Source organism: Mobula birostris, chromosome 5, assembly GCF_030028105.1.
Source record: "Mobula birostris isolate sMobBir1 chromosome 5, sMobBir1.hap1, whole genome shotgun sequence".
NCBI classification, from domain to species: domain Eukaryota; kingdom Metazoa; phylum Chordata; class Chondrichthyes; order Myliobatiformes; family Myliobatidae; genus Mobula; species Mobula birostris.
In genome coordinates, this window is record NC_092374.1 from 154,318,518 (window position 1) to 154,345,423 (window position 26,906).

Genomic DNA, 26,906 nt, shown 5'->3' on the forward strand with positions numbered 1-26,906 from the left:
CCGATTCCCGTGATACTACACTGTACATACATTAATTCTACTTTATATAGGCTGTGTATTTTTAGGTGTTATTTGGTATGATTTGGCAGTTTCATAGCTTAAAGGTTACTGGAGAGCACTTGCGCCGTGTTTTTGCTGAGAGCGCTTGCGTGAGATTTTCGCTATGGAGAACAGTGCAGGCAATGATTGTAGAAAAGTATTTCTACTTTATATAGGCTGTGTATTTATCATATCATTCCTGCTTTTACTATATGTTACTGTTATTTTGGGTTTTATGTGTTATTTGGCATGATTTGGTAGGTTATTTTTGGGTCTCTGAACGCTCACAGATTTCTCCCATATAAATAAATGGTAATTGCTTCTTCGCTTTACGACATTCCGGCTTACGAACTGTTTCATAGGAACACTGTACCTTCAGATGGCAGGGGAAACCTGTATTAAGATGTCATTATTTTGTCATAGATATCGCTGACTTTGCATGAAAGTTATTACTTTTTCCATCTAAAAGTTGTTTGGAGACAAACTGAAATCAATATTCTACTCTGAATCTAAGTGTCAATTTCTGTTGTTTACTGCTATACTCATTGCTCCATATCAGATCTCGTGCTCAATGCTACAGGCTAAAATTCTCATCCTCGTGTTCAAATCCACTACAGTTTCACTTCGATCGTAACCTCCTCACGCCATGCAAACTTGTACTAGCTGTCCTTCCCCAACTCTGGCCAATTTAGTTTTCCATTTCTTCACTGATGCCTATACCCTGAGCTACTTAAATACCAAGCAAAGGAATTCTTCCCATAAATCACTTGGCGATTCACTCCTCTTTTAAGATGTGCCTTAAAAACCCAACACTTTCATAAACATTTGGATTGTCATTTAATTCTAAATTTTATCTGTTAGTGCTTCTAAGTCTCAAGTTGTTATTGTTTAGCACACACAAACTGCTGGAGAAACTCAGGACCCTTAAATCCTGCTGAAAGGTCTCAACCCGAAATGTCGACTGTACTCTTTTCCATATATGCTGCCTAGCCTGCTGAGTTCCTCCAGCATTTTTGTGTATGTTACTTGAATTTCCAGCATCTGCAGATTTTCTATTGTTTGTGAATTACTATTGTTTAATGATTTACATGGTCATCAATAAGGCATTTGAATGCAATCAATGCCCTGCAAAATCAGTGGTATCAGTGACAAAATAATGACTTGATGATGTCACCTTTATGACAGCTCACTTATTGCCATGCTTATAAAGATGAGTAGTTGAAATAACTACACTTAGTTTAAAATGTGGAGCAAGATTTGGTTGATCTTGAAAGCATGTGATAGCCAAAATGATCATGGCAATTCCTACATGCTGGTGCTGCTGCTGTCTTACATATATCTTCATAGCAATGATCACTTTTATTAAATTGGCTCATGCATCAGAGAATAATCTTGAATCTGTTCTTTTTAAACAAAAAAGCTTTGGCATTTACTGGAGTCAGAGTGTTAGTAATAATTATTATTTTTGTTTACACTTTACTTATTCTTATTTAGAGCAAAATAACAGGCCCTTCCAGGGCATGAGACTGTGCCACCCAAATACAACCATGTGACCAAATAACCTACCACTCCCACGTCTTTGGAGTGTGGGAGGAAATGACAGCTTCGAGAAGAAACCCACATGGTTACAGGGAGAATATAAAAACTTCTTGCAGATAGTGGTGGGAATTGAACCCAGGTTGATGGCGTTGTAATAGCGTCACACTAACTGCTACAATACCGTGCCGTAATGAATCTTAGCAGTTCAGGTTAATTTGCATTTGGTTTGGTTATATGATTGGTGCTTTCCTGAACTGCTGCTAATAGATGCCATTAAGTATACAAGTCATGTATGATACTGGAATCAATACCCTGCATCATTTTCTTTTATCATTATTGACAAGAGTGATTTCTTAATGTCAATGGGCTACAGTTCACATAACAGTGAAGGTATTGATGGATGTACTTCAAGAAATTTTTATGCAAACCAATGACCAAAGCCAGTGTATCTATTCACCTGCTTGTTAAGGAAAATATCACACATACAGCACATCTTTCTCTGAAAGCAAGGTGTACACTCTCATGTTATCTGGACATAAATACAGATCAGCATTTTTACAAAAAAAATCATACATTTTTATTCAAATTCAGAAAAGAAAATGAAACTGTATTTTTTATGTTGGTGAATTGTTGAAGACAAAACCAAAGTAAATTATCAAATCAGCATTTATTTTTCATCAAACCTTTATGTGCACATTTCTGCACTTACATCTTTGCAAACTCAACAAATCACCATCACTGATTCAGATACTTTTAAATTACCCTCGACTTTCTTTGACTTCCTTTCAAGTAATTTTTGAAAAAAGCACAAGTCAAAATGAACAATCCTTTCAAAAAGTTGCTTGATTCAATGATCAACTTTAAAAGAAAATCAGGCAAATGAAGCATGTTCATAACAGGGTGTAAAAAGCTATTGTAACAATTTACCTCAAAAGTTAAAATTAAGTTCCAGTTACATTTCTAGCAATTTGATGCAACATTTGAGCTGATAAGAGAATAGTTGTGTAAGCAAAGCAGTTTCATGTCATGCAATTGTCAACTGTAAAAAGTGAATAATGAAAATAAACCAGCAAAGCCATTTCAAAAGCTTAAAACCATACAAATATGTGGAATTTCTTCCTGCTCTGCAAGACTTATAAAGGCATGTCAAGAAAATCAACAGACCTCTAATTTCAAATCCAGTAAACCTTTTTTTTTCCCAAATATTTCACCTTAATTGGGAAAAGGACTATTTAAAAATTTCAAACAATAATTTTAAATAATTCTAGGAACAATTATTTTTCCCCAAAATTATGGCTAGGTAGGCAAAAAAGGCAAAGCCCTTTGGATATCCAGTTACAAACATATCAGCATCTGAAGGGTAAATCTTTTGGTCTATAATTCATGGAACAATGAAAGCTTCACTAGATTTTCTGTAGCATTCTGTAGATTAGAATTTACTAATATTTCAAAAAGGGCTTTGTGTATACTCACTTTTAATTTCAAACCTGAAAGGTTAAGTTCCAACCATCAAGCAATTCAGAAAATGGACTCATCTTATAATGAGTCTTTCAATTCAGTACTTTGCTTAGATTTTGTGGTAACTCATCTTGTTTATTCTTCAGTAGTTTTACAAGCAAATAACTTGGCAGCTTGAAGCATATCTGGACAGTTCACATTAGGAAGGAATGTTCAAGTTGCTCATTAGCCACATTCTAGAAGATACAAAATTATGAGATTAATCATTTGGGATTTCTTTCACCGTCCACATTTCTCTTCCAATCTTCTACAGCTGCACTCTTCTGAAGGCAAATATATATATATATAAAAATAAGTAAAATGTGGAGTAGTTACATTGTTTTGATCAGATTTTTTTTTTTTTTTTTTAAATACTTCCCTGAGGGGAACATTCATTCTACACAAAGCTGAGCAATCAACATTCTGTGCATAACTACACTGGAACAGGTGCAGCGTGGTCACAATTGTCTACCATGGCAATATCGTCTAAGGACACACTCAGCGACTCAGGAACAGCTTCTTCCCCTCTGCCATCCAATTCCTAAATGGACATTGAACCCTTGGTCACTACCCCAATTTTTTTTATAGGCAGCATTTCTGTTTTTTGCATGATTTTTAATCTATTCAATATACATTTACTGTATGAAGTATATTGAATAAAATTTATTTATTATTAGTTTCTCTTCCATATTATGTATTGCATTGAACTGCTGCTGCAAGGTTACCAAATTTCACGTCACATACCGGTGATAATAAACCTGATTCTGATTCTGTGGTAAAATCCTGCAGCTTTCACTAGGTAACGAACAGGGAAAGCCCCACCAAAATAGCACATATGAAATAAAATCACCGGTAAATCCGTTTTCTTCCTCAAATATGTTATTTGATTTTATGAGCATTTTGTTTTATTTCAGATTTACATCATTGGCAGTATTTTATTTCTGAATTAATTCTAAAATATTTGGCTGCAAACATTCCATTTCATTCATGTCCTGAACTTATATTTCTATTAAACTAGGTATTTCAAATCTGACCATTAAAAATACACTTTATTTATTAAAATACATTTTAGTTATTAAAACATATTGAAGGAGATATGAACCACTTGAATGCATTTCTGAAGACGTTGGCGCCCAGCCAAAATTAATGGCAGGACTTAATGAAATGATCATGAGATTCTCACTTGGCAGCACAATGCCAGAGACAGGAACATATAGGAAATGATCTCCATAGTTAGTGAACAAGTAAACATTTCAGCTGCAATTAGATCTTGGGAGCTAGGACATCAGTGTCACTGTAACATTACCAGTAAAATGGGACACAGGTCAGTATAGAATGGGGTCAGGGAAGATAATAACAAAAGACATGTAGTCAGAGAGGGTGGGGTGGTACAAAAACTAAAGGCCTTCAAGGTTTTGGACCATGAAGCACCCAGCTCCTTCTAGCTTATTTCAAGTTTATTGCCCAGTTCACACTCATTTTTCTACTTCACCTCTTCTAGATATCTCTCTTATTAATGATGAATTTAAGATGCAATGTCAACAATTTAATTATTCTACAACTTTTGAATGTTAACTATGCCCTCCTCTCACCTCATCAAAGCCCTGTTGCGTGTTAATGCCTGGTAATGGAGTTAGATTTCTTGAACCTGAAATCTAAATATTTCCCCTTGGTTCTTCCTACCCAATGGCGGTGATCTTGGAGTCGTGACTCAGTGGTTTAAAGAAAATTTACGGACAGATGTACTATACATAGCCGTATTCCTACCATCCCTGGCTCTATACCTAGGAGAGGATTCATTTTCATAACAATGTTTGAGTACTTAAAAGTAGGGTGGCATTACAAGGTAGTAGTGGAGTGTTAATGAAATGTTTTTGATTGCTCAGCAAATATGAATGAACCAAATCATTCAAGGAAAAGGAAGCTATCAAACAACTGAGGGAGAAATAAAGTAAAACAGGTCACAGTATTATTCATTTTGCCATTGGAATATGTTGTTACCTCTAGTACAAGAAGAAAAGTCTGGTCCTGTGTGCTGCAGCCATGTTCTCAGACATGTTTCTGATTTTCAGGTAATTGATAAAACCTCTGAAAAACAGCAGCAGCCCTGAAGAGAAAGGAAGTACAAATGATTTACCAAGTCCCGAAAGGAACAATAAGAAAAAATATATAAATATATTTTAATTTGGAATGGCTATAAGAAAATCATATTGTCAACAATGTGAACACCATAGTCCTGAAGGGTCTTCACACAAAACATTGACTGACTTTTCTGCTCTATAGATGCTGCCGGATCTGCTGTGCTCTTCCAGTACTTTTTTTGGTGCTCCTAACTGCATGAATAAAGATTTCTGCAGTAGTAAAGGTTTACAAACTTGCTTCAGGATCTTTAAAAAGTAGGCTACCACTACCAACCTAAAACCAGCACAAAACACCAAATGATTCTTGCTTCAATTTTGTCCAATGTCAGAGATTCTCTATTCACTTTAAATACAAAAAATCATACCCAGTTGAGGCTACTACACTCCTCTGCTTTCATAGTACGGAAGCATAGATCAAATAGCAACTTCGGTTCCCATACTTCATCCTGCAGAAACCATAACTTCACGCTTCCTCCTTCACCATTTCAACAAATTTGGAATTTTAACTAAGGAATTGGATTAAATAGGTCATAGAATATTGTTCTAATGGTACCAATGGTCCATTTTTCTCACTCATAGTTGCACAAGGTAGAAACAGCTGTATATGCAGAATGAAATGAACTCCTTTTCTAACAGCAATCTACCTGACAACTATTCTCTATAGCAACAATCTTCAAACAGATTTAATTTTATAAGCAGCACCTGTGCCACCAATAAACCCAGACAATTTGTAACAGGGCCAATTCACAATGTTTTCAAAAGGAAACAAAGCTGCAATTTAATTAGTGTGACACAACATGGGTGATGATTTGCAGGCACAAGAGGCTGAAAATGCTAGAATTTGGATTACATGGATGCTTGGAGCACCAAATAATCTGCGAAGAAACTCAATGAATAGAGCAGTATATGTGGTAGGAAAAGAATTGTCGGCTATTTCGGGTCTAAATCCTACATATCCTGATGTTCCTCCAACAATTTGTTGGATAAGTGATTACTGTACGCTAATCCGGAGTGCAAATATCAAAAAATGGTCATGGATATTTTCAACTGAATTTAACATTCTGATGTTAATCTAGAAAATCCTGATTAGTTACTAGTCTTGAAATTATTGGCCCTCTGCATAGAATTTTAGAAGCTGAGCACTTTGATACCACCAGATATGCATCTCTCACTGCAAGAATTCAGTATGTATGAGAGCAGCCAGTCTTAACTTGTTGTGTTCTAGCTGTGGACTGGTAGTTCTATCTTCTCTGAGAACAGCAGTAATTCTCATGAGGTTTCCTTGCCGAAGCAAATTTTTACATTTGAAAACTTGTGAACCAATGCTGTCAGGATGACAATGAATGTGACTAGAAGTTTTGTAATCCATATGGTTATAAACCAGTGGAATATAAATACCCTCTCACACAAGATCTCTATATTACCGATAATAACACAGTTGTAATCCACTTTTGGCAATAAGAACCAAATTCAAACTCTACAACTAGTACAAAACTCCAAGAATTTCAATACCCTGTCTCGAGTATCAAGATCATCTTCAGATTCTACGATGAAGTACCAAGGTTAGGTTGATTAAATATAGCTATATTAAGAAGTAATCCTGTGTTTCCCCCCCCCCTCCCAATTTCAACATTTAGCCTTTATAAACAATTTAACTGGGAATAAAATGTTAATATTTTGTGATTATAATTATAATGTTACTCAGGAATTCTTTCCTTCCTTTCCGAAGCTGATATGTGGCTTCATAAACAAAACATCTGCCAATAATTCTCCCAAGTTTCCACTTTTCTTGTCCAACACTAGTAAGGCTATTTACAGAGTCCCTATAATGGTCACAGCTGTAATTATCAGGGAGTAGCAGCAAAGATTCAGGAAAGCAGACTACGATGATTTTGACAGACAACTAAATTGATCATGCTTGAATACGAAGATAATTTCTGATCCTTTCTCCCTATTGCAAACCACCTTCTTAAACTCCTCTGTTTTCTCCACTATGCTTCCAACAAATGTGCTGAGATCAGCTGCTTCAGTCCCTTTCCAACTTATTAAAATATCCTCCTCACCCTTTCTCAGGCCCCAACTCACTTTTTTTCCCCTGTTGTTTCTCTCTCCCATCTCGCCTTGGGATCTTCAGGAAACAAATCATGCATCTTCAAGTCTGTTTTCATTATCCCACTCCACAAAAAAAAATTGCTTTTTTCTGCACCTTTATTCAAATGCCTTTTGCTTTCCAATACCTCTGCATAAGACTTCTCCAAAATCAATCTGGCCCTTAAGAAGCTCCAGGCTTTAATCGCTCCAGGTAGATTTCCACCCCTAACAGAGAGCTACCACAGCTCTTTTCACAAGTTCAAAGTAAATTTACTATCATATACAACCCTGAGATACATCTTCTAGCAAGCAACCACAATAAATAGAAGAAACACAATAGAATCAATTACCCAACAAGGCAGACAATCAATGTGAATAAAATACAAGAAACCATGTGAATACAAGAAAGAAAGAGAAAAATAAATAAGCAATAAATATTCAGAACATGAGACGAAGTGTCCTTGAAAGTGAATTCAGTTCAGTGATGGGGTGAGTGAAATTGAAGTTGAGTGAAGTTGAACCTCTGGTTAAAGAGTCTGATGGTTGAGGGGTAATAATTGTTACTGAACCTGGTGATGTGGGTCCTGAGGGTTTTTCCTCATGGCAGCAGCAAAAAGAGAGCATGGACTGGATGATGGAGGTGGATGCAGCTTTCCCGTGACAGTGCTCCATGTAGATGTGCTTAATGGTGGAGAGAGCTTTACCCATGATGGACTGGGCCTCAGCCAGTATTTTTTTGTAGGTTTATCAGTACAAAGGCACTGGTGTTTCTATACCAGGCCACAATGCAACCAGTTAACATTCTCCAACACACATCTATAGAAGTGTGTCAAAGTTTTAGATGACATGCCAACTCTTTGCAAACTTCTAAGAAAGTAGAGGCACTGCCGTGCCTTCTCTGTAATGGTACTTACATGCTGGACCCTGCACAGATCCTCGGAAATGATAACACCGAGGAATTTAAAGTTGCTGACTCTCTCCACCTCTTACCCCTGAAGAGGACTGGCTCATTGACTCCAAGGCCATTACTTACAACTCTAAGATATGCTTCTGACCATATGCTGTGCAAACGTCCACCTCAGTAACATCATTTGACTGATCCGACTTTAGTTCATCTGCAGGTGAAATTTTTTTGTTTATTTGAGATTCAACTATCACAACAATTTCTGGGTTGTCCTTCCAAGTCCTATCTCCAAAACCATGAAGCCACGAACAACCCTGCAGCCTAGGCTCTAATACACATCAAGTTCTGTTCACTCATCACCCCTTGGTGACTTACGAAATCACTGGTTAAACGCTGCCGTGTGAAATAATATTATCAACAAATTTTATTGCAGTTCTCTCTGGGAATACTTTGTGTTATTCCCCTTTGAGATAACAGTCTAAACCTTTCATAAAGTATTACCTTGAAATCATCCAGTAAAAAACTTTTTCTTATACTCATGAAACTTGCAATCAAAACATAGATTTATCAAATCTTCCTAAGGTTCAAAAGCTAATCATTAAAAAGTATGCTATTATTTTCTTCTTTCTATTTACACCATATATTATAATATTTATCTAATATGATACAAATCATATGAGATATTCTGGACCATTACCAAACATTCATGTAGTCCTGATCAGTGGGCTGCAATTCTGATTCCAGCTAAATTGTTTTACTTGCACAAACAATAACATTGACAATATCTGCACTAACACACTCAGAAAACTGTGTTAAATAAAACTACACGAAATGGGTATATGCCATGGCATAAAAAGATATCAACCATTAAAAGGGGGCATAGGAAGTCATGTCCTACAAATTTAATTGTTTTGTTGGGATGAAGAGAATTATCTATGTGGATGATAGCAAGGCCTTTAACAGGATCTCATGTGGTAGGCTAGTGCAGAAGATTAGAACACATGGGATCAAGGGCAAGCTAGCCAAATTAATACCAAATTGGCTTGCTGGCACGATGCCTGCCAGCAAGGGTACACACCAGAGAATGAAGCTGTATCCTTTGTTGTTTATCATATATGTTACTGATTTGGGTGACCTGAAGGTGGAATAATTACTAAGTTCGCAGGTGACAATGTTGATGGCAGAAAGGGCAGTGACAAGGATGCCCAATGCAACTTTGAAGGTAATCAAAGATGTGGCAGATGGAATAGAGTCATAGAACACTACAGCACAGAAACTGGTCCTTCGAACCATCTAGTCTGTGCCAAACAATTAATCTGCCTAACCCCATCAACCTGCATCCGGACCACAGCCCTCTATAATCCTCCCATTCATGTACTTGTCTAAATGGATCTTAAATGTTGAAATTGAAACCGCAACTACCATTTGCACTAGTAGTTCACTCCACCCTTTTACCACCCTGAGTGAAGTTCCTTCTCATATTCCTCTTAAACATTTCACTTTTCACTCTTAACCAATGGTGTCTAGTTCTCATCTTACCCAACCTCAGTGGAGAAAGCCTGTTTGCATTTACCGTACAGATACACTTCTTAACTTTGTATGCCTCTATCATATCTCCCCTCATTCTTCTATGCTCTAGAGCATAATGACCTAGCCTATTTAACATTTCCCTGTAACTCAGGACCTCAAGTCATAGCAATATCCTTGTAAATTATGTCCGCACTCTTTCAATCTTACTGACATCTTTTCTATGAGTAGGTGACTGCACACAATACTGCAACTTGGGCCTCAACAACATCTTACACAATTTCAACATAACATCCCAACTCCAATACTCAATACATTGATTGATAAAGGCCAATGTGCCCTATCAACCTATGACACCACTTTTAAGCATTTCCAGTTGGTCCAGATCCTATTGCAAACTTTGATAGTTTTCCTCCTTGTCCACTACATGTGTAATCTTGCCATCATCTACAAATTTACTGATTCAGTTTACATTATCATCCAGATCACTGATATAGATGACAAACAAAATGGACCCAACACCGACTCCTGTGGCACACCATTAGTCACAGGCCTCCAGTCAGAGAGGCTACCATCTACTACCACTCTCTGGCTTCTCCCACAAAGCAAATATCTAATTGAATTTACTAACTCATCATCAATACCAAGTAACTGAACCTCCCCGACCAATCCCCCATGCGGGAACTTGTCAAAGGCCTTCCTAAATACATGTAGGCAACTTCCCCTGCCTTGCCTTCATCAATTTTCTGGGTAACTTCCTCAAAAAAAAAACTCCGTAAGATTAGTTAGACATGTCCTACCACACACAAAGCCACATTGACCACCCCTTTCTATCCAAATACTTATATACCCAGTCGCTTAGAATACCTCCCAATAACTTTCCCACTACCGATGTGAGGTTCACTGGCCCATCATTACTTGGCTTATTCGCAGAGCCTTTCTTAAACAACGGAACAATATTAGCTATTCTCCAATCCACGGGCACTTCACCCATAGCTAAGGATGGTTTTTTAAATATGTCTGCTAAGGCCACTGCAATTTCTGCACTAGCCTCCCACAGGGTGCAAGGGAACACTTTTTCAGGCCCTGGGGATTTATCTATCCTAATTTGCCTCAAGACAGTGAACACCTCCTCCTCTTTAATGTGCATAGGGTCCATGACCTTACTGCTGCATTGCCTCACATCTATAGACGCTGGGTCCATCTTCTGAAGTAAATACAGATGCAAAAAATCTATTTAAGTTCTCTCCCATGCTTTTTGGCTCCATGTATTCTTCCTGCCTATACCTGTAATGCACCTCCTCCTTTTCCTTTTGTGTAACCAGGACCTCATTATCTCTCAATAACCGAGGTTTCTAAACCCTATATTACTTGACTTTTATTATGTCAAGAACATAGAAACTCTACTGAAGATTTCACTTTTGAAGGCTCCCATTTACCAAGTACATCTTTGCCAGAAAACAACCTGCCCCAATCCACATTTGCCAGATCCATTCTGATACCATCAAAATTGATCTTCCTGCAATTTCGAAGATCACACCTATCCTTTTCCATAATTACGTTGAAACTAATAACATTATGATCACTAGATGTACCTGCCCTGTCTCATCCTTTAATAGATCTAGTATCGCACACATTCTCAAAGGGATCTCTTTGTACTGATGAAGGAAACCTTCCTGAACATACTTAACAACTCTATCCCATCCAGCCCTTTTACAGTATGGGGATCCAAGTCAATACATGTAAAGCTAAAATCATTTACTATCACAAGCTTATGTTTCTTGCAATAATCTGCAATCTTGCTACGAATTTGCTTCTCTAAAACCTGTGGACTATTTGGTGATTTATAATATAATCCAATTAATGTGGTCATACCTTTCTTATTCCTCAGTTCTAACCATAAAGTTTCACTAGATGTGCTCTCCAGTCTGTCCTGACTGAGCACTGTTGTGACAAATTTTCTGACTAGTAATGCCATCCCTCCCCCTTTAATCCCTCTGACTATCACGTCTAATACAATGGAACTCCAGAACCTTGAGCTGCCAGTCCTGCTTCTCCTGTAACCAAGTCTCACTAGTGGCTCACTGCTCTCACTAATGTCTTAATTCCATGCGCTGATCCATGTCCTAAACTCATCTACCTTTCCTACCATACTCTTTGAATTGAAATAAATGCAGTTCAGAACATTAGTCCCTCCATGCTCAACCTTTTGATTCCTGACTTTGTATACAGGCTTAATAGCATCTTTCTCCACAACCACACCACTACCTGTGCTGGTGCTCTGATTCCCACCCCATCTGCAACTCTAGTTTAAATCCATCCGTGCGGCACTAACAAACATTCCCTCTAGTTCAGGTGCAAACCATCCTTTATGTACAAGTCCCACCTTCCCTGGAAGGTGGTCCAAAAATCTGAAGCTCTCCTTCCTGCACCTTCTCCTTAACCACACGTTAAACTGTATGATCTCCCTATTTCTGACCTCACTAGCACGCGTTACGGGTAGCAATTCTGAGATCACAGCCCTGAAGATCCTGCCCTTCTTAGCACCCAACTCCCTGAACTAACTTTGCAGGACCTTGTTATCACATCTACCCATGCCATTGATACCAATCTAGACCATGACCTCTAGCTACTCACCCTCCCACTTAACAATGCTGAGCTATCTGAGCTGTCCATGACCCTGGCACCTGGGAGGCAACACCCCATCCGTGAATTTCATTCTTGTTCAGAGAACATAGAAACATAGAAAATAGGTGCAGGAATAGGCCATTCGGCGCTTCGAGCCTGCACCGCCATTCAGTATGATCATGGCTGATCATCCAACTCAGAACCCTGTACCTGCCTTCTCTCCATATCCCAATCCCTTTAGCCACAAGGGCCATATCTAACTTCCTCTTAAATACAGCCAATGAACCAGCCTCAATTGTTTCCTGTGGCAGAGAATTCCACAGATTCACCATTCTCTGTGTGAAGAAGTTTTTCCTCATCTCGGTCCTAAAAGGCTTTCCCTTTATCCTTAAACTGTGACTCCTCGTTCTGGACTTCCCCATCATCGGGAACAATCTTCCTGCATCTAGCCTGTCCAATCCCTTTAGAATTTTATATGTTTCAATAAGATCCTCCCTCAATCTTCTAAATTCCAGCAAGTATAAGCCTAGTCGATCCAGTCTTTCTTCACATGAAAGTCCTGCCATCCCAGGAATCAATCTGGTGAACCTTCTTTGTACTCACTCTATGGCAAGAATGTCTTTCCTCAGATTAGGGGCCCAAAACTGCACACAATACTCCAGGTGTGGTCTCACCAAGGCCTTGTACAACTGCAGTAGTACCTCCCTGCTCCTGTACTCAAATCCTCTTGCTATGAATGTCAGCATACCATTCGCCTTTTTCACCGCCTGCTGTACCTGCATGCCCACTTTCAATGACTGATGTACAATGACACCCAGGTCTCGTCGCACCTCCCCTTTTCCTAATTGGCCACTATTCAGATAATAATCTGTTTTCCTGTTCTTGCCACCAAAGTGGATAACCTCACATTTATCCACATTAAATTGCATCTGCCATAAATTTGCCCATTCACCTAACCTATCCAAGTCACCCTGCATCCTCTTAGCATCCTCCTCACAGCTAACACTGCTGTCCAGCTTCATGTCATCCGCAAACTTGGAGATGCTGCATTTCATTCCCTCGTCTAAGTCATTAATATATATTGTAAACAACTGGGGTCCCAGCACTGAGCCTTGTGGTACCCCACTAGTCACTACCTGCCATTCTGAAAAGGTCCCGTTTATTCCCACTCTTTCCTTCCTGTCTGCCAACCAATTCTCTATCCACATCAATACCATACCCCCAATACCGTGTGCTTTACGTTTGCACTAATCTCCTGTGTGGGACCTTGTTAAAAGCCTTTTGAAAATCCGAATATACCACATCCATTGGTTCTCCCCTATCCACTCTACTAGTTACATCCTCAAAAAATTCTACAAGATCCGTCAGACATGATTTTCCTTTCACAAATTCATGCTGACTTTGTCCGATGATTTCACCACTTTCCAAATGTGCTGTTATCACATCTTCGATAACTGACTCTAGCATTTTCCACACCACCGATGTCAGGCTAACCGGTCTATAATTCCCCAGTTTCTCTCTCCTTCCTTTTTTAAAAAGCGGGGTTACATTAGCACCCTCCAATCCTCAGGAACTAATCCAGAATCTAAAGAGTTTTGAAAAATTATCACTAATGCATCCACTATTTCTTGGGCTACTTCCTTGAGCACTCTGGGATGCAGACCACCTGGCCCTGGGGATTTATCTGCCTTTAATCCCTTCAATTTACCTAACACCACTTCCCTACTAACATGCATTTCCCTCAGTTCCTCCATCTCACTAGACCCTCGGTCCCTTACTATTTCCGGAAGATTATTTATGTCCTCCTTAGTGAAGACAGAACCAAAGTAGTTATTCAATTGGTCTGCCATGTCCTTGTTCCCCATAATCAATTCAACTGTTTCTGACTGTAAGGGAGCTACATTTGTCTTAACCAGTCTTTTTCTTTTCACATATCTATAAAAGCTTTTACAGTCAGTTTTTATGTTCCCTGCCAGCTTTCTCTCATAATCTTTTTTCCTTTTCCTAATTAAGCCCTTTGTCCTCCTCTGCTGGACTCTGAATTTCTCCCAGTCCTCAGGTGTGCCACTCTTTCTGGCTAATTTGTATGTTTCTTCTTTGGAATTGATACTATCCCTAATTTCCCTTGTCAGCCACGGGTGCACTACCTTCCCTGGTTTATTCTTTTGCCAAACTGGGATGAACAATTGTTGTAGTTCATCCATGCGATCTTTAAATGCTTGCCGTTGCATATCCACCGTCAACCCTTTTAAGTATCATTTGCCAGTCTATCTTAGCTAATTCACGTCTCATACCTTCAACGTTACCCTTCTTTAAGTTCAGAACCTTTGTTTCTGAATTAACTATGTCACTCTCCATCTTAATGAAGAATTCCACCATATTATGGTCACTCTTACCCAAGGGGCCTCGCACAACAAGATTGCTAACTAACCCTTCCTCATTGCGCAATACCCAGTCCAGAATGGCCTGCTCTAGAACCTCTTTTCTGTTCCCTTAACCAATGAATCACACCTCGCAGTTTCTCTCTTCTTCCCTTTTGAGCCACAGAGACTAGACTGCTATGGTCTTCCTCTGCTAGGTCAGTCTCCCCCCCGCCCCCCCAGCAGTATAGCTTTTGTTGAGGGGAATGGCCAAAGGGGTATTCTGCACTGGTTGTCCACCCCCTTTCCCTCTCCTGACAGTTACTAAGTTAGTCGTGTCCTACACCTTGGATGAAACTACCTCCCTGTATGCCCTGTCTATCAAACCCCCATCCACCAAATGATCCAGAGTTCATCCAGTTCCAGCTCCAACTCCTTAACTCAGTCTGTTAGAAGCTACAGCGGGGAACAACTCTTGCAGGGGTAGTCGTCAGGGACCTGGAGGTCTCCCTGCTTTCCCGTATCTGGCAGCAGGTGCATTCCACTACCCTGTCTGGCCTAACTGCTCTAAAGGTACAATGAGAAAATAGAGACAAAAAAGAAAAAAAAAGAGAAAAAAATCTACATATGGCCTACACCTTTCTCACTGAAACCTTCATAAGCAAAGCTTTAATTCCTCACTTTAACGCTGGTCCGCTCCCACAATGGCTGTTCCGCTTAAATCTAACTTATTTTTATTGGGCCTTGCTAAGTGCCTAATATTGCTGATTCCAATGTCTCCTCGGAAAATGTGGAGTGCAAAATGAGTCAACTGCTCGTGCATACTTATTTTTAACTCTCTCTCTCTCTGTGCAATGCAATGTCTCCTTGAAAATCACGGCAGGCAAAATATACTAACTGACCCTCTCACTTCTCTTAAACTCTCTCCCTCTTCACAATCCCTGTTTCCTCGGAAGCTGTGGCATGCAGAATGTTGCAAAATAAAATTCAGACAAGTAGAAAGTGATGTATTTTTTTGAAGTCTAACCAGGCCAGGAGGTGTCTATCTTGCCTGTTATTTGCTCATAGAATTCCAAAAGATTTGTCAGGCAAGATTTCCCCTTTAGAAAGCCAAGCTGACTCTGCAATTTCATTGTTCCCTGATTACTACTTCTGCATCGTCATCAGCCAGCAGTCCAATATCCATTCTTGTCTCTCTTTTCTCTCTACTGTTATATTATTGGCTAGCTTACTTTCATATTTCACCTTTTCTCTCCGTATGGCTTTTTTAGTCATCTTCTATTGATTTTTAATCCTTCCCAATCCTTTATACTTTATTGTTGCCAAACAATTGATACTAGAGCGTACAATCATCACAGCGATATTTGATTCTGCGCTTCCCGCTCCCTGGATTACAAATCAATAGTAAATATTAAAAATTTAACTTATAAATCATAAATAGAAAATAGAAAAATGGAAAGTAAGGTAGTGCAAAAAAACCAAGAGGCAGGTCCAGATATTTGGAGGGTACAGCCCAGATCTGGGTCAGGATCCGTTCAGCAGTCTTATCACAGTTGGAAGGAAACTGTTCCCAAATCTGGCCGTATGAGTCTTCAAGCTCCTAAGCCTTCTCCCGGAGGGAAGAGGGACAAAAAGTGTGTTGGCTGGGTGGGGTGTGTCCTTGATTATCCTGGTAGCACGGCTCCGACAGCGTGCGGTGTAAAGTGAGTCCAAGGATGGAAGATTGGTTTGTGTGATGTGCTGCGCCGTGTTCACGATCTTCTGCAGCTTCTTCCGGTCTTGGACAGGACAACTTCCATACCATTCCACTAATTTTTTGCTATTTTATATGCCTTCTCCTTTTCCTTTATGCTGCCTTTGACTTTCCATGTAAGCCACGGTTGCTTCATCCTCCTTTTGGAATACTACTTCATCCTTGGGATGTATATCTCCTGTGTGCTCTGTATTTCCCCCACTAACAGCAGCTACTGCTGTTATTTCTGCTCGTGTCCCCTTCTAATTAACTTTGGCCAGCTCCTTTCATGTCTCTGCAATACCCTTTAGTCCACTGTAATACTGATAATTTGATTGTATCTTTTCCCTCTCAAACTGCAGGGTGAATTCCTATCATATTATGATCACTGGCTCCTAAAGGTTCCTTTAACTTAAGTTTCCGAATCAAATCTGGGTCATTACATTACACCCAATCTAGAATTGCCATTCCCCTAGTGAGCTCAGCACAAACTGCCCTAAAAAGCCATCTCATAGGTACATAGGTATCCTACACATTTCCCATCTTGGGATCCAGCACCAACTGGATTTTCCCAATTTATCTGCATACTGAAATCTCCCATGATTATTGCAACACTGCCCATTTTTTAAACATGACATTTCTATCTCCCATTACGATCTTTTTACCCATTGCAGGTTCTCAACTCTAGCCACAAGAATTCACATCTCTTTCTAGTGATGCGATTTTTTTTTTACCAATAATGCCACCTCTCCTCCTCTGTCTACCTACCTGTCCCTTCGATACAATCTGTATCCTTAGATGATATGCTTCCAGCTATGATCTTCTTTCAGCCATGAATCAGAGATGATCACACCATCTTACCTACCAAACTCTAACTGCACCACAGATCATCTCCTTTATTCCGGATACTGCATGCCCTCCCATACGTTCAAATACAATGCCTTCAGTCTTATATTTTTTTTTTTTTTTTGCTTTCTGTGCACTTTAATTCTTCCAACTAACTGCAATTTTGCCCTATCATCTGCGTGTCCTTCCTCACAGCCTCACTATTCACTGCACCTAGTTGCACGCAAACTGCCCCTATCTTTCCAGCTCCCATTCTCCTGCCAAATTAGTTTAAACATTCCCAAGCTGCTCTTGCAAACTTGTCCACAGGATATTGGTCCCCCTCGCGTTTAGGTGCAAGCCGTCCTTTTTGTACAGGTCATACCTAATCCAGAAGAAATCTGAAACCCAGCCCCTTGCACCAATTACTCAGCCACGCATTCATCTGCCAAATCATCCTGTTCTTACCCTCACTGGCAAGTGGCACAAAAAGCAACCAGAGATTTTTAATATTAAACTGAAGTATGTTCCCCTACTCAAAGAATGTTGGATATGATCAATACTATTTCCATCTATTGTCAGATAAATTTATGATGTTGTAAATAACGATAAAATCATGTTAATTGGTGCAATAATTGGAAAAGATGTTTACAAGTTAGAAAATGGGGATTTCATTAAATGGGCTCCACTGGTAGATAAGCAATAAACATGTCAAAAGTGAATTTGTTGAATGCCTCGAGATGGCTTTTTAGAGCAGCTTGTGCTTGAGCCTACTCGGGGAAAGGCCATCTTAGATTAGGTACTGTGTAATAACCCAGATCTTATTAGGGCGCTTAATGTAAAGGAACCCTTGACAGACAGTGATCATAATATGATTGAATTCATACTGCACTTCGAGACAGAGAAACATAACTCACACGTATCTGTATTGCAATGGGATAAAAGGAATTACAGAGGCTTGAAAAAGGAGCCTGCCCAGGTGGATTGGAGGATACTGGCAGAGATAACAGCAGAAAAGAGATGGCTGAAGTTCTGGAAATAGTTCACATCCTTAACATCTTCCTAACCACTGAGGTCAGGCTAACTGGTCTATAATTTCCTTTCTTCTGCTTCCCTCCTTTCTTTAAAAAGTGGATTGACATTGCAATTTTCCAGTACTCCAGAACTGTGCCAGAGTCCCAATGATTCTTAAAATATCATTATTAATGCCTCCACAATCTTTATGCTATCTCTTTCAGAGCTCTCGGGTACAGTTCATCTGGTCCAGGTGACTTATGTACCGTTAGATCTTTAAGCTTTTTGAGCACCTTCTCCCTTGTAATAGTGACTGCACACTTCTCTTTCCTCACACTCTTCAACACCTGGCATACTGCTATTATCTTCCACAGTGAAGACTGATGCAACATACTCATTAGTTCATCTGCCATCTCCTTGCTCCTCATTCTTATTTCTCTGGCCTCATTTTCTAGTGATCCTATATCCACTCTCATCTCTCTTTTATATACTTGAAAACTTTTTCTATCTACCTTGATACTGTTTGCTTGCTTGCTTTCGTATTTCATTTTTTTCTCCTCCTAATGATTCTTTTAGTTGCTTTCTGTAGGTTTTTGGTAATTTTTGCTTTGTTGTATGCCCTTTCTTTCGCTTTTACATGAGCTTTGACTTGTCAACCATGGTTGTACTATTTAACCATTTGAGTATTTCTTTGTTTTTGGAATACATCTATCCTGCATCTTCCTCATTTTTCCCGGAAACTCAAGCCATTGCTGCTCTGCTATCACTCCTACCAACATCCCCTTCCAATTTACTTCGGCCAATTCCTTTCATACCACTGTAAATTCCTTTATTGCTCTGAAACACTGCTGCATCAGACTTTACTTTCTCCTCATTAAATTTCAAGCTGAACTCAATCATATTATGATCACTCGCTCCAAAGGTTTCCTTTACCTTAAGCTCCCTAATTGCCTCCAGTTCCTTGTATAACACTTAATCCAGAATAGCTGATTCCCTTGTAGGCTCAACGACAAACCACTCTAAAAAGCCATCTCATATGCATTCAACAAATTCACTTTCTTGAGATCCATTGCCAATTTGATTTTCCCCAATCTTGCCTGCATGTTAAAATCTCCCATGACTATCACAACATTGTCATTTTGACATGCCTTTTCTATTTCCTGTTGTAATCTACAGTCCACAACCCAGGCCTATTTATAACTGCCATCAGGGTCCTTTTACCCTTGCTGTTACATAACTCAACCCACAAGGATACAACATTTTCCAATCCTATGTCACAACTTTCTATTGATTTGATGTCATTCCTTACCAGCAGAGACATGCCATCCCCTCTACCTACCTTCCTATCCCTTTAGTACAATGTGTAACCTTGGGCATTCAGCTCCCAGCTACAACCATTCTTCAGCCATGATTCAGGGATGGCTGCAACATCATACCTGACAATCTATGGAAGTGCAACAAGATCCACCTTATTTCTTATATTCCATGCATTGAGATATAACACTTTGAGTACTGTATTTGCGACTCTTGTTGATTCTGCATCCCTAACACACTGATACTCTCCCTGCTGACTGCAGCTTTGTTCTACCAGCTGCCTGTCCTTCCTGACAGTATGACTGCATGCTATCTTTGCTTTTTTTTTATCATCTGTCCTATCCTGAGGCCCTTCACTCCGGTTCCCATCCCCAAGCCAAATTACTTTAAACCTTCCCCAACAGCTCTAACAAACCTGCCCACAAAAATATTGGTCCCCCTCAGGTTCAGGTACAACCCGTCCCTTTTGTACAAGTCATACCTCCCCCAGAAGAGATTCCAGTGATCCAAGAACCTGAAGCCCTGCCCCCTGCACCAGCTTCTCAGCCACACATTTATCTGCCAAATCATCCTGTTTCTACCCTCACTGGCGTGTGGCACAGGTAGCAATTTAAAAATTGCTACCCTGGAGGCCCTGCTTCTCAGCTTTCTGCCTAGCTCTCTAAATTTTGTCCTTACCTACCACCCCATGAAACTCCGCATCCAGCACAACATTCTCCACAACTTCCACCATCTTCAATGGGATCCTTTCACCAAACACTTCCCTGCCCCAGCTCCTTTCTGTATCCTGAAGAAGGGTCTTAGCCTGAAGTATCGAATGTTTATTTATTTCCACAATGCTACCTGACCTGCTGAGTACTTCCAGCATTTTGTATGTGTTACTCTGGATTTACAGCATCTGCAGAATCTCTTGTGTTTATGAAATACTATTTTGGTTCTCAAGGTTCAACATGACTTTGCTCTTGTATTCTGTGCTGCTATTTACAAAGCCTCAGATTCTGCATCCTCTTTTTCAACCTGCCCTGTGACTTTCAGCAGTCTCTGTGCATCTACCGCCAGAGGACGTGGAGAACTGTGCAGACCTTCTTTTAGGACTGTGTGTTTTAGTTTATATTAGATCTTTTTGCTCTTGTTATTTACAAAAATAAAATACTGTACGTTTTTCAATATTACGTTTAATTTGTGACTTCTGCGCCATTCCACCACTCTCTATTAATGTGCTTAGTTTATTCCTGTCAAGTTCACAGTTCACAACACCCCTTAAGTTTTCTCATCTGCAAATTTGGACATTATCCCTTTACACCCAAATAAACTGTATATTAAGAAAAATAGTTAAGCAAGTACTGACCCCTGAGGAGCTCAACTGCAATTCCTTCCCTCACCCATTTAAAAAAAAACACTTTTACAACTCTTTCTTGTTACTTAGCCATTTTACTATCCATGCTGCTGCAGACCCTTTTATTCCACGGCCTTCAATCTTGATGACAAGCCCTATTATGTGGCACCTTACGAAAGGCCTTTTGTGTCATTATGCATAACAGGTGTGTAATTGCTTAACTATGCTTTAATATTTATTGAAATTTTACTGTCTTTTCCCATCATTGGCATGAGAGTTTTTCTTAGCTTGTATTAGGAAAAGAACACAATTGCATGTAAATGAGTACACATAAATTGTAGAAAGTTTTTTAAGATAATTTATTCTAAGTAAATTATGTTATTGTGTTACGAACCCACAGGTTTCATTTACTGTGTACTGTCACTTTAAGCACCTGAGTGAGGCAGGTCTATCACGTCAGTCACAGGCTGCTGTGAACTTAAACTCATATACAGAGAGAGACCTTCAGTCGAGAGAGAAAGAGAGAGAAAGAGAAGACCAGCTGCTGGAATTTCAGCTAGTCACTGCGATGGTTTGGAACTCTTTTAAGCCCAAAAGATTAGGTTAAGCATTGGCACACAGTGCACAACAAATGTGGGACTGTCACTTCGTACAATCCATAGGAGTGGATTTTGGGGTATCTTGTGTGACCACTTTTGTAGCCCTTGCCTGGGTATGTTGTGTGGCAGCCACTGTTGCTGCTGGTTCGTTTCTGAAACGTTACATTTCGCAACAAATTGGGGGCTCATCCGGGATTTGACCCCGGGACCTCTCGCAATGTTACGAAATGTAACGTTTTAGAAACGAACCAGCAGCAATAGATTACACATGGAGTCTGGTTTTGATGTTAAAACCACTATTTTTATTAGTATCTACCTACAGTAACTCAACTAAGATAAACAAAAGTTAACAGTGTTATGTGTATATATGTGTGTAAATATAACCATTGAGCTTGGGGAAACAAGGCTTAGAGTCTTGAGATGGTAAAGTAGGAAAGTTCAGTAATCCACAAAATAAATGATGGGAGAGAGATATTTGTAATTCAAGGTGAAACGTAGAGAAAAGGCAAGTACAAAATATTCCACGGGTTCCACGATGGTAAACGAGATAACAGTTGCAGTAGTTCTTGTCCGACGTGTCGTTCCAAATCCATGTACGAATTATCCCCGAAAGTGACCTGCACGGGAATATCGTCTTCCAGTGGTTACCACACAACATACCCAGGCAAAAGTAGTCACACAAGATACTGCAAAATCCACTCCTATGGATCGTACCAAGTGACAGTCCCACATTCGTTGTGCACAGTGTACCAATGTTTAACCTAATCTTTTGGGCTTAGAAGAGTTCCAAACCATCGGAATGACTAGCCGAAATTCCAGCAGCTGGTCTCCCCTCCCCCCTGAAGGTCGCTCTCTGTATATGAGATTAAGTTCGCAGCAGCCTGTGACTGACATCATAGTCCTGCCTCACTCAGACGCTTAAAGCAACAGTCCACAATAAAGGAAACCTGTGGATTTGTAACAATTGTTTACTAAAGAGTGCCCATTACATGGACATTAATCTAGATTGTCATTCTCCATTTTAACCACTTCTTATTGAAATTATTTCTGGCAAATTAGACTTATTTACGTTTTCTGTTTTTGTTAGAAAGGTGATCTATTTGGAAATATTAGGAGAGCTGAGCTTTTGGATCATAAGACCATAAGAGCAGAATTCAGATATTCATCCCATTGAGTCTGCTCCGCCATGCCATCATAGCTGATCCCAGATCCCACAAAACCCCATATACCTGCCTTCTCATCATATCTTTTGATGCCCTGACCAATCAGAAAATGATCAACCTTTGCCTTAAATATACAGATGGACTTGCCCTCCACAGGTTTACTACTCTCTGGCTAAATATTGTTTCTTACCTCTGTTCTAAAGGGTCGCCCTCAATTTTGAAACTGTGCTCTCTAGTTCTGGATATTCCCACCACAGGAAGCATCCTTTCAACATTTGGTAGGTTTCAGTGAGATCCCACAACATTCTTCTAAATTCCAGTGGGTACAGGCCCAAAGCTGCCAAACGCTCCTCACATGTTAACCCCTTAATTTCCAAAATCATCCTCGTGAACTCCTCTGGACTCTCTCCAATGACAACACATCCTTTCCGACATATGAGGCCCAAACCTGTTGACAATACTCTTAAATGCAGCCTGACTAGTCTCTTATAAAGGCTCAGCATTATCTCCTTGCTTTTATATTCTATTCCCCTTGAAATAAATGCCAACATTGCTTTTGCCTTTTGCATCACAGACTCAACCTTTAAATTAACCTTCTGGGAGTCTTGTTCACATCTTGTATTCCATCTGCCACTTTATTGCCCATTCTTCCAATTTGTCTGAGTCCTGCTGCAATCGCATTGCTTCCTCAGCACTACCTACCTCTCCACCCATCTTCGTACCGTCCGCAAACTTTGCCACAAAGCCATTAATTCTATCATCTAAAGCATTTGCAAACGATGTGAAAAGCAGCAATCCCAATACTGACCCCTGAGGAACACCACCAGTCACTGGCAGCCAAACAGAAAAGGCCCCTTTTATTCCCACTTGCTGCCTCCAGCCTGTCAGCCACTTCACTATCCAGGCCAGTATCCTTCCCGTAAAGCCATAGGATCTTATCTTGTTAAGCAGCCTAATGTATGGAACCTCATCAAATGCCTTCTAAAAATCCAAATAATTGGCATCCACTACTTCTCCTTTGTCCACCCTGCTTGTTACTTCCTCAAAGAACTCAAACAGATTTGTCAGGCAAGATTTCCCTTTAGAGAAACTATGCTGAATTTGGCTTATTTTATCATTAGTCTCCAAGTACCTAAAAACCTCATCCTTAATAATAGACTCTTTCCCAATCACAAGGGTTAGGCTAACTGGTCTATAATTTCCTTTCTTTTGCCTTCCTCCCTTCTTAAAGAGTGGAGTGATATTTGTAATCTTCCAGTCCTCCAGGACCATGCTAGAATCAAATGATCCTTGAAAGATCATGACCAATGCATCTGTTATCTCTTCAACAACTTCTCAGGACTCTGGGATGTAGTCCATATGGCCCAGATAACTTATCCACGTTATGACTTTGAGTTTGCCTAACACTTTTTCCTTTGTAATAGCAATGGTACTTGCTCCTGCTCCCTGACACTCACGGACCTCCGGCACACTGTTAAGGATGAGGCGTAGAGTACTTGGTGACACAGGACAAGATAGGACAAAGCCAGCACGGTTTCCTTAAGGGAAAATCTTGCCTGACAAATCTGTTGGAATTCTTTGAGGAGATTACAAGTAGGATAGATAAAGAGGATGCAGTGGATTTTGTATATTTGGATTTTCAGAAGGCCCACGACAAGGTGCCACACATGAGGTTGATTACCAAGTTAAGAGCCTATTACAGGAAAGTTACTAGCATGGTTAGAGCATTGGCTGATTGGTAGGAGGTAGTGGGAAGGAATAAAAGGATCCTTTTCAGGTTGGCTGCCAGTGACCAGTGGTGTTCCACAGGGGTGAGTGTTTGGACCACTTCTATTTATGCCATATATCAATGATTTAGATGATGGAATAGATGGTTTTGTTGCCATGTTTGCAGATGATACAAGGATTGGTGGAGGAGTAAGCAGTGTTGAGGAAACAGGAAGGCTGCAGAAGGATTTAGAATAGGAGAATGGGCAAGAAAGTGGCAAATGAAATACCAATGTTGGAAAATGCATGGTCATGTACTTTGATAGTAGAAATAAATGTGCAGACTATTTTCTAAATGGGGAGAAAATCCAAAAATCAGAGATGCAAAGGGACTTGGGAGTCCTTATGCAGAAGACCCTAAAGGTTAACTTGCAGGTTGAGTCGGTGTTGAGGAAGGCAAATACAAAGCTAGAATTCATTTCAAGAGATTTAGAATATAAAAGAAAGGATGTGATGCTGAGGCTATATAAGGCACTGGTGAGGCCTCACCCTGATTATTGTGAACAGTTTTGGCTCCTCATCTAAGAAAAGATGTGCTGGCATTGGAGAGGGTTCAGAAGAGGTTCACAAGGATGATTGCGGGATTGAAAAGGTTATCATGAGGAACATTTGATGGCTCTAGGCCTGTACTCGCTGGAATTTTGAAGGATAAGCAGGATCTCACTGAAACATTTCAAATGTTGAAAGGCCTAGACAGAGTAGATGTGGAAAGGATGTTTCCCATGGTGGGGAAGTCTAGGACAAGAGGGCACAGCCTCAGGACAGAGGGGCATCCATTTAAAACAGAGGTGTGGAGAAATCTCTTTAGCCAGAGGTGGTGAATTTGTGGAATTTGTTACCATAGGCAACTATAGAGGCAAAGTCATTGGGTGTAATTAAGGCGGAGATTCATAGGTTCTTAATTGGAATCAAAGGTTACAAGGAGAAGGCCGGGGAAGGGGGCTGGGTGGGGGGGGGGGCAGGATCAGCCAAGATTGAATGCTGGAGCAGACTCAATGGGCCAAATGGCCTAATTCTGCTTCTATGCTTAATGGTATCATGACAAGAGGAACTCAATCGCTACTAAGGCAGCAGGCAGGAAGATGGGATGAGGGCAGATATCCAGGATGTGGAGGAGATGTAGGTGAGCACAGCATGAATGGTGGAGGTAGAGAAACCCTGTTCTTTGAAGAAGGAGAACACCTCTGAAAGAGAAAGCCTCATCCTGGGAGCAGATGAGGCAGAATAATATTTCAAGTTTAGAGCGCTACACTTTTGGAATGGTGTGAAGATCTTGAAAAGGGTGACTAAGTCATTGAGCAAAGTGATTCTAGAAATAAGGGATTTTAGTTATATAATCAGACTGGGAAAGCTGGAGTTGCTCTTCTTGGTACAGCAGAGATAGCAAGGGATACTTAAAATTGTGATGTGTACATAGGCCCTTCCCAAGTTACGAACCTGACTTACATACAACCTGTACATATGAAAAAGCATTTGGGAGAGCAGTGGATGGATTTAGTTTGTAGCCAATTTCTGACCTGTGAACTGTTTTATGACCAATTCACAGGAATGAAGCATGCTATAACCTGGGGAGGACCTATACACAGAATAACTACCTGATAGAGCATAGAGAAACTGCTCCCATTAGTAGAGGTATCAAGAGACAATGGACTGGATAAAGAACAAAGTGACATAAGGAAAACTAGTTTTACAGAGCAGGTGGTAGGAATTCTCTGTCCAACATAATGTAGGAGACCATTTCACATGTTAAACTTGACAGCCAGAATATCTACCAGCCAAGTTGTACTGTAGCTAGATTAAAAAAGATAAACAAAGAGAAACTATAGGTACTTTTCATTGCAAAATCTAACTGGAACTTTTTGAATTCTCTTTTCAATTTTGGCAGAGTAAATAAGAAAATAAATGAATTCCACTGAAACACTGAAATTACTAGGATATCTTAATTTGTTTAAAACAATGCTATGACAAATACTGTATGATTTAAAAAAATCTTTTTTGTGAAGGTTCATGGTGACTTAAGAAATCAAACTTAAATATGCAAAACCAATGTAACAATTTACAAAAATATACAAAACGTCAACTTAGCCATTTGTACCAAGCATAAAATTATTTAAAAAAGAACAAATTAAAAACAAAATCTCTCATGAAGGTCCTCCAAAGAAAATATATGCAATTTATGGGATTTAGGCATATTCTTTTAACTATATGAAAATAGATTGCGGAAAATAAAGTTCAGCTCACCAAGAACAAGGAATATCCACCAAAGCCAATATTGACCATTGAAATAGCCATTGAAATAATCAGAAAACTGAAAAAGAAAAACAATATATTACCATAACAACTTATGTACAGCACAGGTTTAATTTTCCAATCTTTTTCCATGTTACAGTACATTATTGAAAGAGACATTTTGAAGTAGAATATTTTTAT

At 39.7% G+C, this 26,906-nt stretch overlaps 1 protein-coding gene across 1 annotated transcript in view; it reads right to left on the reverse strand.

Annotated features, from left to right (window-relative positions):
- Window positions 1–2,226: 2,226 nt before the first annotated feature.
- The window catches only part of ndfip2 (Nedd4 family interacting protein 2), a 93,668-nt gene continuing 68,988 nt past the window's right edge, over window positions 2,227–26,906 (reverse strand). The window contains exons 6-8 of the mRNA XM_072258751.1: window positions 26,718–26,784; window positions 5,077–5,182; window positions 2,227–3,272 (exon numbers count right to left, since the gene is read on the reverse strand). Coding sequence (XP_072114852.1) covers window positions 5,079–5,182; window positions 26,718–26,784 — 171 coding nt within the window. The 3' untranslated portion in view covers window positions 2,227–3,272; window positions 5,077–5,078. The remainder of the gene's footprint in view (window positions 3,273–5,076; window positions 5,183–26,717; window positions 26,785–26,906) is intronic.